Here is a 13,118-nt window from a genome sequence, read left to right as displayed (position 1 = left end):
ACATGGCTAAGAACTTTAGTTTCGATGTTATATCTTGTGGATGAATTTTAGATCCAAATTTTTTTTAAGTCTAATATTGAACCTTAAAAATGGTGATACGGACCACCACAATCATGAATATTAATAAAGAAATAAGTTAAGTAAATAAATTATAATGGTCTATTTTGTATTGTTTTTCAAATCCGCATTTTTTTTGGAGCTCCAAATTCATGGATATGAGGCAGAAAGGAATTACAATGATTTTGGGATGCGTTTCAAGTCCTAAATCCCATGAAAACCAAGGCGGATGCATTGAAGCAACCGACTCACCCACTACTAGTTTAAATATTTACTTTCAATCATCATACCCTGAATCAAGATCCCCATTGTGTGAACAAATCCGTCATGTGTAATCCATGGCATTAATATATGTTTACCACTTCAAAAAACACCACTATACAACTGCTAAGCACTATTTTATCATAGATTTTCAAGACAACTTTAATTCCCAATATCTTATCTAAGACATTTTCATACAATAAGTTAAATACCATCATATAGAAAATATTGGGAATTTTTAAAGTACAGGTTACTTACGTCATCACCAACTCTCACTCCAAAAAAAACTTATTTTTCTCATGAGTAACCTCTTGAAAACATAATGGAAGTAATTCAAAATCTATTTCTTGGTTTTATCAAGGACTTCAATGTACCTTTTGGGGATGCCACACTGCTCTACAAGGTGCTTGGCTAGGTCTTCAATGACTCCACCTTGAACCAACACTTCATGCTGTCCTTTTTTACCTATAAACATGAAGAAAGGTACCTCTTCACTATGAATATCTATATAGTAGAGGCAAGCTTGCTTAAAAAAACACTTCCACTTAAAATATCTATATAAAGTAGTACAGGCAACCCAATATCAAGATCTGGCTGCAGTTTTACATATCGGGATATTCTTGATGAACCAGGAAGCTAAAAACATCGTTTGATTTGATCCAATGGCAAGTAATTATTGTGATGAATTGCCTACTGCAATTTTGTCCTAGTAATATAACGATTTTCTTTTTTCAGAAAAAAATATACGGTTGTTTTTTCTATAAACAGAATATGCAGTTGTTAGATTAATTCAACAACAATACCAAATGTTGTCACTAAAAATACATAGGACAAATGCTTGAAAAGATTGCATGATAGAGAGCATCTCCAGAAATATTCAGATGGAATTTCTCATTGGTGGTAGTTATCCGTGTTTATATACACAAACTCATCCCCTATCCTAGCATGAACAAGAGAGAACAGTTCAACACTTGGCTATTCTGTTTATCTCAAAGAAAGAACAAACTGTTTTCAACAATAATTACTTCTAAAATCAACTAGACAAATTTACATCTCCTGAGGAGCAACACTAGGCTTTTAAGTCGGGATTGGCCGCATAAAATAACGTTTGGGGTGCGTGCAGTCTAGGAGCTACATAGATTTCAGGTGATAATGGATGAAATGTGGACAACATAATGGATGGGTAGAAATTTGTGGTGCAAGGCCAAAAATCTAAATCAAAAAATCTCTTGATGCAACATAATTGAGATAATGGTTTTGCTTTTTATTATCGATTTTGATGGTTGATCATAAGGAATTGGATAACTGCAGTTATTAATATTACAACTATTACCACTGCTTCTTGAATTAGCATTACTGCTAAAATAATCATTATTTAATAAACTGCACAGCAATTTGCTACTACAATCCAATGTTGTTGCTACTATTACTATTGTTTACCGTAAATATTATTGCTAACTGCTATCGGTAAAACTACTAATCTTATTACTAGTATTATTAGTTTATTCTTACTATTTACCACCATCACCATGACTACTACTAATGGTGTTGATAGACTTGGCGATGTTGTGATGTTGATGATAATGACATTATTATTAATGCTAAGATATGAAGATGTTCATAATACTTGATGCAACATGGGCCTCTGGCAATACTTGGGCCATGTCAGAAGTACATATAACCTCTTCAGATGGCTAAAAAATGAGGTATTCTTTGAAGTAAAACAGAGATTTTCAGAAGCCGGTGATCCATTTCAGCCTTTGCCTAACTAGTTAAACAAATATTTATGTAACCAGTGCTGGGATTTGGGTCAGGGGATTTTTGTCCCTGGAATGCTTCTGGATACTTCTATATTATCAGTTCCTGTTAGGAAGAAATTATTGATTTAGTCCATTGAATTAAAATGTAAGCCTAGAATTCTTCCAGAGAGAGAACAAATTCATCCCTAGACAAGAATATTGGGCAAACTCATAGAAGCGCATTATCTGCAAGAATAGGTGTAAATTTTTAATCAACATATTCCCTCAACCTAATAGTGTCATAAAAATCATGGCAATCAAATAAATCTCATTAAGATTATCACAAAGTAATGTATGCATTGAGCTATCACACTCAGCAACTGAAATCCCAGGAAACAATAGCACTAATATTCAAGAAGACAGTCATAGATAACTTTAATGCCCTTTTCTATCATAATAAAATAATTAACACGACAGGGCAGGGGGGAGAGGGAAGGGGGGGGGGAGAGAGAGAGAGAGAGAGAGAGAGAGAGAGAGAGAGATGATAGCATACCTGGAAGCTCTGCCACAGTGGTACTGCATGCAAACTTCTTTTGCAATTCTGATGCTAATGCTTCAGCATCAATCAAGAAAGATTCGAGGCCCGACACTCTTGTGACTTTCTTGTTTCCTTGTCTACGCTCCGTCATTATTTGAACCGTTTTCAGCGCTCCCTTCCGGACCACAGATTCATTTCCCCTCGTCACCTTATGGTGTATTTGCATTCGGTTTACGAATGTCCCCCCCAAATCCTTCTTATGTATCATAGTAGGGTATGTGGTTCCCTTCTTCACTGTTCCTTTGTAGAGGGCATCGCACAAGGTCACATTCAGGACTACATATGCCTTGTCAGTTGGCTTAACCAAATTTTCTCTCTCTACATAAGAAAAAACAAATTCAGTTGCTTCTGATGCACTGTAGTATTTCCCTGTATCAGCCCCAAGTGCAGTGAAGATTGGATTCACGTGAGTTGTGGGTTTGTAGGTCTCCACAACCTCAAGCTGCCCCTTTATTTGCTGGCTTGAACCACTAATAGATTCAGAGTTTTCATCCATGCGTTCTGCTCGTTTCTTTTCAGGCCTAAAGGATGTAAAGTCAGGGTGCACCCGATTTACAGAGAGTAACATGAACTCCTTCTTATGTTTGTCTTCCTTCACCGAAATCTATCGAGAGCTTGAAATTAGATCATGCATGAAAAGAAAATGGAAAGTAAACCATGGTCTAATGGACAGCAGTACATAGTAATCCTAGCTACATCATCATCCATTTGGACCCACTGATCGATGAAGATTAACTGTACAGAGTGACGTCCTGTGGACCCCACTCCAGTTAATCTCTAACCATCCATAAGCAGGAACGGTAATGGATGTAAGTATGTAACATTGGATCTTGGATTATCAAATCCATAGGCCATTGGACTACATTACTCTTCCCCCAAAACACAATACACTGTAAAGAACGGGGAACGCTAGGGGTGGCAATTGGGTCGGGTCAGCCCAATGCATACAGAATGAACAAGCTTATTATTGAAATGCCATCCAAAGAGCTATCACTTCACCAGATACACTTAGTGTCCTAAAGTACTTTGTTACTCCAGAAAGAGGGACAAACATAGGAAACCTTAGCTTCAGGAAATTTGATGATCTAGAGGAAACCCTATCTTGAAGGTTCACATGGGCATGATAGATCTGATGGAATAATGATAGTGATCCTAATAAGGGGAAACATGGTCTGGGTTTTCAACCTAAATTAAACAATGACTCAACAACGGAAGAATGAAGAAATTTGTGTTCACCAATTGCTTCAACCAAGGGAAATACAAGACAGTTATAACCAATTATTTCTCAGCACCTTCAAATTTTGGAATGAAGGGAGCATCTGAAATTAGGGAGTTATTATCGTCTAATGGAATGATTTTTTGGTAGCAGTTTTCCTTTTACACGCATTAGAAGAAGTAATGAATGCCTACCAGTCCCGAAGAGGATTTTGACTGCAGCCATTTAGAGAGCTTCTTGTGTGATGATTTTTTGATGTCAAGAGTGATGCCTTCAGGCCTACAAGGCAAGACATGGCTCGACCTACAACACAGCAGAGTAAATCTGTAAGGTCAAGAAATCCTGCAAATTTAGTTATAGTCGAGAACAAATTACTGCAGAAGTGCAAAAATGAACAAAAATAAGGCTTCATAGGCATGATGTTCTACGCTAATCCAAAAAGGTCAAATGCATGGATAAATTTATATTTTTCGTTGATTAAGGAGGTCTGTACTTATAAAAAGTTTCAAACTTCAAATATCAATGATTTCAAGCATTTATCAGGCTTGTACTACCTTCAAATATTTCTACACATCGGCATGGCACCGCCTTTTCTGCGTACTACATATGATGGTAAAGATCAGCATGACACTGCCTTATTCTCACATTTTTGTTTAGGTATGTACCCGGCTATTCAAGTTAAGCGTCAAGAGTTATATGTGCATGAATATGAAACATATAAAAGAAATCATCATAGAAATTTATAGGTAGAGTATTTGAGTCATATTTTGGGAGCCACTATGTACTTTTAGTAAACGTTTGGCTGGTGCCATCTATGGTGGGACTTTCTACATGTTCTAAGTCTGGATTCATTATGGGAGGATCCAGTTAATGGTACACATAGCATGCCTATTGATTGCAGATTCAATTTGTCTATTTTCAATGTGGGGATCTTGTAACTGTGCACAGATGCTATGGATTATATAATCATATGGTTTATCTTTTTGTTGCATCAATGTTCTAATTTCTAATTGTTCTTTAATTGTGCATCCATCCATATATAAGCTTTTTCCTGGATATCCAAATTGGATTATAACGTGACTTTTAATGTATATATATAGTGCAGATGTCACAAATGTTGCTTTTGTCTGACTATTATGTCATATAGACATCATTACATAAATGTTCAGTAGTTCTTAAGGTCACAGGTAACTGGATTTATTTCACTTCATATGGACACTTAGAATTTCTAGAAATAGCTATTTTTTTCTTGTAGTGATACAAGAAACACCTTTTTATACTACACACCTGTCTTATTCCTAGACAGCCTTCTTCAGTATGAATCCAAATAGCATCCTAGACAAATAAACACTCAATAGTGAACGTACAGGTACTGGACCAGGCAGAATATGGGCAGGCAAGTCAGGTTCTTCAAATCCAAGTCGGATGCTGATTCTCATGTCAGCATCCATGCAACATAAAAAAGAGGGGGTTGGAGTTATGTGTATACCATGTAGGACATAGGAAATCATGGACAGTTGGAACAGTCTCAAAAAATGCCAATGTCATGAAATTATTGCCAGCCTACATCTTACTAATACTATGACTATAGTACGCTGGGAACACCAATCTGAGATATATAAGCCACTGGTATTGGGATAACAAGGACAATGTATCATGTGAAAACTTAAAAACTCAAACATTAAACTGAGAGGAAATCATCCATTCAATCTTAAAATACAGAAAAGGTGGTAAGGTAGTCCTTAGAGTTTTTATCACAGAAATAATTAATTTACACCTTAACAATGTGACTACCCCTAGTCCATTCTGGGTTAAGAATTTATTATGTAGACAAACCAAATGAGATCTGAAGCAAAAATTGCCCAAGCACAGATGCATGGATCTTTCCAAGATGACTCAATATGTACAATATCTAAATCCAATATATGCCTAAGGGGATAACGAACCTTGTGAAACATGGTCGCAAGTACAAGGTACCATAAAATCAAGAGACAGCAATGAAGTGCAAATGACCAACACAAAAGTTGTGAAACATGCCAGCATGATTACAACTAATGAAGAAACAGCATAACTTGTGGCCAGATGCTTCGAGCTTCCTAGGGTTCATGCAGAGTAGCTGTCTTTCCAGAACCAATAACTAAGCATTATGAACTCCAAGTAGATATACACGTAGAGGTAAATAAACGTGCAAAGATAAGTGGAGTTTTTCCCTTAAAAGGTCACACAAAAGGGAATAACATTGGAATTTTATCTCAATCAGCACAAACATAGAGAATCCAATAAAACTTTGCAAACCCAAAAAATATTTCGAAAAATATTTCGTAGTTTGAACCTTACAATTCAAAAAGTAAGTAGCATGTAATACCATAAGCTGCTCCCAGACATAGGGAAATCTTTATCTTTGACAGTGGTGTGCAAGGCTTGCAGAAGACACTTGTCCAAAAGGGAATCTATCTCTTCAACACTGAGCGTCACTTGCTCCTTTTCATCATTAGGCGCTTCAGCAGGAGCAACAACAGATTCCATTACATTCAAACTACTCATATCTTCAGTTATATTGCTAGAAACTTTGTTTTTGGCATCAAAATGAACAGAGGCTATCTCATTCCCTTCTGAATGGACCTCTTGGAGATCCACTGATTGTCCTTCTTCTAAATCAACATTAACTGAATCATTTGAAGGATTTAAAAAATATTCACACGAAGCAGATGTTTGGCACATCTGCTGTAAAACAGGATCTTCCAAAACAACATCTTCTAGAAACCCTGCATTGGGCACATAATGATTTTCTGCTGATTCCCTGCAAGGAAAACCCCCCTAATTATAAGCTACGAAGGTAGGTAAATTTAATATTTAAGTTATTTTTTGGTAGGCACTTGTTCATTTTATAATAGAATGGTAAAAGAAAGAAAGTGGAATAATTAGAGTTAAATATAAAGATTTATCTATAGGCAAATCCAAAAATACCTACCATAGTAAGTCATGATAATAATGCATTATTCGCAAAGCCTTGCCACGCAAACCCGCTTTTAATGCTTCAGTGCTACTCATTGTGGTGGTTCCAACCTACAAAAGAAGTTACTGCTTCAAGCATCCAGTGAGAGGCCTGAAGAAGATTCATAATTCAACATGCATTTCTACATAGAAACCCAATATTTATCATATATTTGCAACCTGTAGCACGAGATACGATGGACTTACAGCAATAGGTGCAGCATTTCCCGGTACTTTTACAGCCCATGGTTGACCTGCCAAGAATGAAGGGAAACCCTCTTGTGGTATACTAATACCAGGAAACATTAAATCCGCCCCACCAATAATGAAGCGAGATACTTCACCGCCTTTGAGCATAAAAGAAGGCAGCAAGTCCGGGACTTTCCAAAGTGCGTAGACTGTGCCATTATCAAACAGTACAACTACCATCAATTGGGAAGGATGACAATAACTCAGCTGCTTTCACATGTTTTACCGCTTTTGGAGTCCCTTGCAAAACTAGCAAGCTACACATCAGGATAACTTTTTGCCCCATTGGGCTAGGTGAACTCATTACTATGCATTATCAACCAAGGAATTATCCTTCTTGAAGAAACCACAGAATTTTGTGCCTTATGGCAACATTAAAATAAATGATTTTGAACAACTAGGGAAAGAAACCTAGAAAATATTGTATATTTTTCAAATAATAAATTTAATCATTAAAAGGCAGAACAAATATATTAAAGCCCAAGTTCTCATGTTAGATGACATACATCAACAATCCATAATAACATGCGTCTGCTCAAGGTACTAGAAGGATAAGCTAGCCATATAAAAAGATGAGTTAAAAAGTCATTATTCTATAATGCACGAAGATGAAATATCAATGAAGGAGAATCTTGGCTATAAAAGGTTTTTAACAGAACATTTCAAGCAACATTTAGCATGGAGAAAATTAATGAACTTTCATAGGGAAAAACAAACCTGTAGGAAATATATCAGTGCCTCGCCCATCAACATCAAAGAGCACAGGGGGGCCTCCTTCTATTGCATAGGCATGAGCTCGGTTTGGATATTTTGCAACAGTTATTTCCGCCTACAACCAATACAAAGAAAAAATGAAAGGAAAAGATGAGAGCCACTGAATGGGAACAAGAACAAAAATTAAGTTACGACAAAGAGCATAAAGTACTCCAATAGAAGAAATTCGCAAAATCTACTGAAAATTTTCAATGTTTTCCTAAATCTGAACACCAAAACATTCATACATAAGAAATGTTAAGCAAAATTACAATATGCAATGGTTTCAAGTATTAAATTTTTTACTAGAAACAAAATTGAATACACAAAACAAATAAATATGGAGAAATACTATGATCAACCAGATGGCTATGCCAATGACCGTTCCAAGTATGCAAATAACAACGGAACTTCAAATATTGGCTTCAAAAATTAAAAGAGATATTGCAGTAGGTATGACCAAAATGATCAAGCTTCGTTATAAAAAGGATCATCTATATATCCTCAAAGAACAAGCTCCAATGTTTATACATATCCTCAAAATGTTATGTGTGTGTATATATGTCTAAATATCTGCATGTAAATTCCAGTGTAAGAGAAAGTCTCAATTTCCTCAGATCTTGCAAGTCTTTAGACTTGCTACTTGTTTTGGAGTCCATCAGGATATCAGACTATATCCTAGAAAATATGATCACATTTTTAAAATATGATCACTTTTTTAAATTTAATTTTAAAGGTGAATGAAGAAAAAATGCAACAGGCTTACGACACCAAGAATGTTTCTAACTTATCCTCGAGGAATATCAGGGGGGAGTGAAATAACAGGCCTAGACTTTAAAACCCAGCCAGCAGTCAGCTTGGCTTCCTTGCACATTCCACACTGAGAACATCACAGAGGCAACAATATCTAGAAACTCAACAGTAATGTATCCAATCCCCAATGAACAAGGGTCACATTCCATCCAATAGCATCAAATCAGTTCCCTACTACCCAGAACTTGAACTATGGCATGAATATTCGCAGTCCCCTTACCTTAGCAAAGCCTTTGCTTTTGCTTCCTTGTTGGCTACTTTGAATCCATGTAGATTGCTTAGTGTTCTAGCTTCTTCCATAATGGAAGATTGATACTTTGTTTGAACCCATGTAAGCTGTCTTGACACCACTAAAGTCATTTCCAAGTGAGAGTTTTGATAACTAAAGTCATTGTTGAGCATAATCAGACAAGAGGCACAATACAGTGTGCATATTACAACAACGGCAGAGAATCCTACATGCCTGGGACCATCCTCAAATCCAATTCTGGGCCATAACACACTCATTGGCATGACTGGGATCATCCTCAAAGCCAATTCTGGGCCATAACACACTCATTGCCCTCCAGTGTATGCTCAAAGGAGATCATCAAATCAATAATATTGCTTAAGATCCCAATATGCCTACAATCCCATGATCAGAATTCAGTTGCACGGACCTTGCACCCAGGCGTTGTTGCCACTTCCAACATTAATGCCCCCATGAGGATGTAGGTTTCCATATCCTCTCTCTACCCATTCCTGCTCATGCTTCCATAGACATTCTCTGGGTGTTCCAGTAACTGAGGACGAGGGTTCACCATGCCAAGCCATCTTATCATATTAAATGAGTCCCCAAAGAAAAGACTGGACAAAATCATGATGCCACTTGAAGGTTGTTTGAAGGGTTAAAATTCCCTTTAACCCATCTCCTAAGAGCTAATGGCGGCAGAAAACAATAGGCATATAAAGGCGCTTCTTTTGCTTCTGCTTCCAAGGAGCCTACAACCAATATAAGCCTTCTTGACATCACCAAACAATCCCTAATCAAACCCAACACAAAACACAGAATACCAAAGAAACAACCATCAAAATAAACTATTTTATAATATGAAGTGGCAGCATTTTGAGTAGACATATATATATTTGTGTCTCATCCTAACATACCCAAATTCTCTTGGATTTTGCTCGACTTACCAATCCTTTTCTTAAGAACCAGTCTTATGAACGTACACCTAACCTCTGTTCCTTGGTTCATTGATAACTTACAAAGAAATCATTGGTATTAAGTTGCAAGAAAATCCTCTCAAGGGGAAAATACAACATCAATCCTCCTCTAGAAATCTTAGATTATTTCTGAACATGAGTGGTGTGCTTAGCCATTCAAAAGGCTCGTTTGGATCAATTGAGCGGTTTTATGTATAACTTTTTTTTGACACATTTAGAAAGCCCGAACCTTTCAAAGTTCCATCCTTTGAAAGGAGCCACATAATTCCTTTCGTGACATTATCTACAATTATACTTTATAAATATAGAATCATTTGTTCTTTTTACTTTAAGTGTTTCTTCGAAACAAATTTATGCAACTATGACTTAATTGAGAAGGTTCTACCACTCCCTTCTCTCCTGTCTCTGTAGGATCTTTCATTTCCATCTTAGCTTCTTCACTTACCAAGTTTTGTAGTATGGCTACATTCTTGATAATGTCATTGCAGCCTCAATAAGGCAAGTACCACTCCTTCTTTCGTCTTTATTTTTTAGACTTAGTGACATTGAAAGGCCATAACAGTTTGTTGCACAGTAGGGACATAGTCATGGAGACTGTTTTATATCGCAACTTTACAAGAGCTGAGATGTATCATTGATAACACAAGTTCCAAGGGGATTTTTTTGGAGCAAAAATGACTGCAATATGTGATGTATCGTTACAAGATGCAGGCCGCTAAAAAAAGGGGACACAAATATAAATGAAAATATTCAAAAAGAAGAAGATTCCTATGTTAGTAGAAATAGCTCTAGAGGAAGACTACCCTCAACCAGCGGTAGGATAACGAGTTCCAGTGATTCAGCACACTCTTTAGCCAGAGCTTCCACCAAGTTGCTTATCTCCACACATGCCTAGCTCCAAGGGAATACAAGAGACTATGAAAGTAGGGTCTAGTCTCCAGTTTCCAGTTAGATTATAACCTTACAAGACCTAAGATAGATGCAATTACGAAGGTTCTGAAGACAAACAAGAGGCCATGAAATAAAAGCAAGTCCATGTATAGAGTTTCATTGTACAAAAATGGCCAAAGCGTGTCTAGCCAATATCTTCTTGAGAAATATGGGATTAAGTCCTTCCCATCATTTAATACATGGTTCATCCTTGATGCTCAACATATGCATGCACACAAATAAATTCCACCATTTCAGTGTATGCAATGGAGATTGGTAAGTATATCTACGTACACATAAATGTATCTACATGTTAGCAACCTCCGACTCCCAAAGAGAAAAAAATTTGCAGCAGAATATAAGGGAATGTAACCAAGATTTGTATGCATACGCTAGGAATTTCTCATTCAGGTGAAGAAACTAGAATTTTTCTTGGATGTGACAACCCATGGGACTGTTATTGAGCCATTTCTTTCCCTTCACCAGCTCCAAATGTTGCAGTTTTTTTCATTCCAGTGTCTAGTTTAAAATCATTAACCATCGCGGACGATAATAAACAACCATGAAGGTGATGATGGTGATGACAATAACAACAAAATCTGTGGTGGAGGTAGCTGAAGAGAAGGAATAATAATAATAACAGTCACAATAGTAATAGTACTAATAGCACTAACAATAAGAACAAAACTCCTAAAACTGTATGAAAATCAGAATCAGGTCTCATGCAAAATGATATGAAAAAAACCAAACACCGAAAAATTCATGAAAGTAGATTATGCTCTTACCTTTGGAGGCAAAATTGTATCGATATCAGCATCTGAGGCATGTGAAAACCTCTCCTTAATGGTCCTTTTGAGCTTCTTGCGATCGGCTCCAGACAAGCGCTGTTGTGCCTTTGCTTCACTCGATTTCTTGAACATTATGAGGAATCTGTCACAAAAGACCAAATAACACTGTAACACATGTATTGAGTCATTTTACTCATGAAAAGCTATAGCAAAAGCCTAAATGAGGCTCGAGATAACTCATAAGTTGATAACGAAAGGGTTAAGAAAAAGCCCAATAATCCTATGGTCACCACCCATATGTTGATTCATTTTACTCCATGAAATAGTATAGCTAAGGCCTAAATGATCCTGAGAATAAAATATGTATTGAGTCCTTACAGACATAACTATTCTGTGTGGCACAGTGTTTTAAAACTCCCAGGGGCCTCTAGGATCTCCCTTGGGAACTGGACAATTCCAGGCAGAAAAACCCCGGAGTTGCCAAAGTCTCCTGATTATAAGTACTTCCTTTTTTTTTTTTTTTATAAAAATTGTCGGCCTGAGGGCGAGGCAGACTGGGGGACTCAGGCTCGAGCCCCAGCCTAGTTGGAGCGCAAGCACAACTTTTTAAACACTGTGGAAAAACACAAAGATTAAATACATGTAGTTGCCATGGAGCCAATAAATGACAAATTTGACTAATGATTGTAAATATTTCAAATATACAGATTCAGAAAAAATACAAGCTTGGGTAGAAAATTTTCAAATGAAATAAAAAAATAAAAGTAAATTAGACCATGCAATTGCTGCAATGCAAATGAAGTACACTCCCTCGCTCCCTTGATCAAATACAGGTTAAGAAAATAGGGAAATATGTGCTTATTCAACAAAAAAAATAAAAATAGGGAAATATATGTGAATAGAAACTGCATACTGAAGTACCAGGATAAAGGAAATCATACATATCTGAGATATTCAAATAACACCGACAAATATAGAAAAAAGATGAACCACAAGGAAGCAGATGCATCAAATGCAGAATAAATGCAGTAAAACGACACATGAACAGTGGCTATTTCTTCATATTTGTTGTACATTTTGATTAAAGTAAAAATAAACTGCTAAAATGAGAACTAAAAAAGAAATTAAAACATGAAAATAAATTAAGCAGAAACTGCAAAATAATAAACAAATAAAACACAAAAAATCACAGTTGCTCTATAAACAATAAGATGACTGTTATTTAACAGCAAAAAAAAAGACAAAAAATGGCAAAAAAATGGAGCATGAGCAGGTGCTAATCAGACTAATAACGCAATATACAGAGAATAAATGTGGGAAGAATAAAAATTAAACAACCAATATATTTTGATTTCTACCTGAATACTGAAAAGACAAAATGGGGAAAAAACTCAGCTTGATTGTGTAAGAACTATGAAAAATAATTCATTTTTACCTGATTAATCAGATGTTTTATTTGTTAAGAGCAAACGATTAGAGGTCTCTGGAACTCCGTGAAAATGTAGGAAAGCCGC

The 13,118-nt window shown here is 36.4% G+C and overlaps 1 protein-coding gene across 16 annotated transcripts in view; it reads right to left on the bottom strand.

Moving 5' to 3' along the window:
- Positions 1-13,118, bottom strand: part of LOC18427762 (eukaryotic translation initiation factor SUI1 family protein) — a 15,557-nt gene extending 2,439 nt beyond the window's left edge. For 3 of the 16 annotated variants that reach the window (XM_088851155.1, XM_088851159.1, XM_088851160.1), the window contains exons 1-9: positions 13,040-13,118; positions 11,602-11,746; positions 7,832-7,943; positions 7,073-7,263; positions 6,843-6,952; positions 6,237-6,671; positions 4,066-4,174; positions 2,611-3,259; positions 693-783 (exon numbers count right to left, since the gene is read on the bottom strand). In XM_088851155.1, coding sequence (XP_088707281.1) covers positions 693-783; positions 2,611-3,259; positions 4,066-4,174; positions 6,237-6,671; positions 6,843-6,922 — 1,364 coding nt within the window. In that variant the 5' untranslated portion in view covers positions 6,923-6,952; positions 7,073-7,263; positions 7,832-7,943; positions 11,602-11,746; positions 13,040-13,118. Of the gene's footprint in view, positions 1-434; positions 784-2,610; positions 3,260-4,065; positions 4,175-6,208; positions 6,672-6,842; positions 6,978-7,072; positions 7,372-7,831; positions 7,944-11,601; positions 11,747-13,039 lie in introns of those variants that run through there. The other 13 variants (XM_020663434.2, XM_020663435.2, XM_011622692.3 and 10 more) reach the window with 10 other exon arrangements.

The sequence above is a fragment of the Amborella trichopoda genome, chromosome 11 (genome assembly GCF_054954075.1).
Source record: "Amborella trichopoda isolate Santa Cruz 75 chromosome 11, AtrichopodaSantaCruz75HAP2 v2.0, whole genome shotgun sequence".
NCBI classification, from domain to species: domain Eukaryota; kingdom Viridiplantae; phylum Streptophyta; class Magnoliopsida; order Amborellales; family Amborellaceae; genus Amborella; species Amborella trichopoda.
The sequence above is the reverse complement of the archived record's forward strand: the minus strand, read 5'-3'. Positions and strand labels throughout refer to the sequence as shown.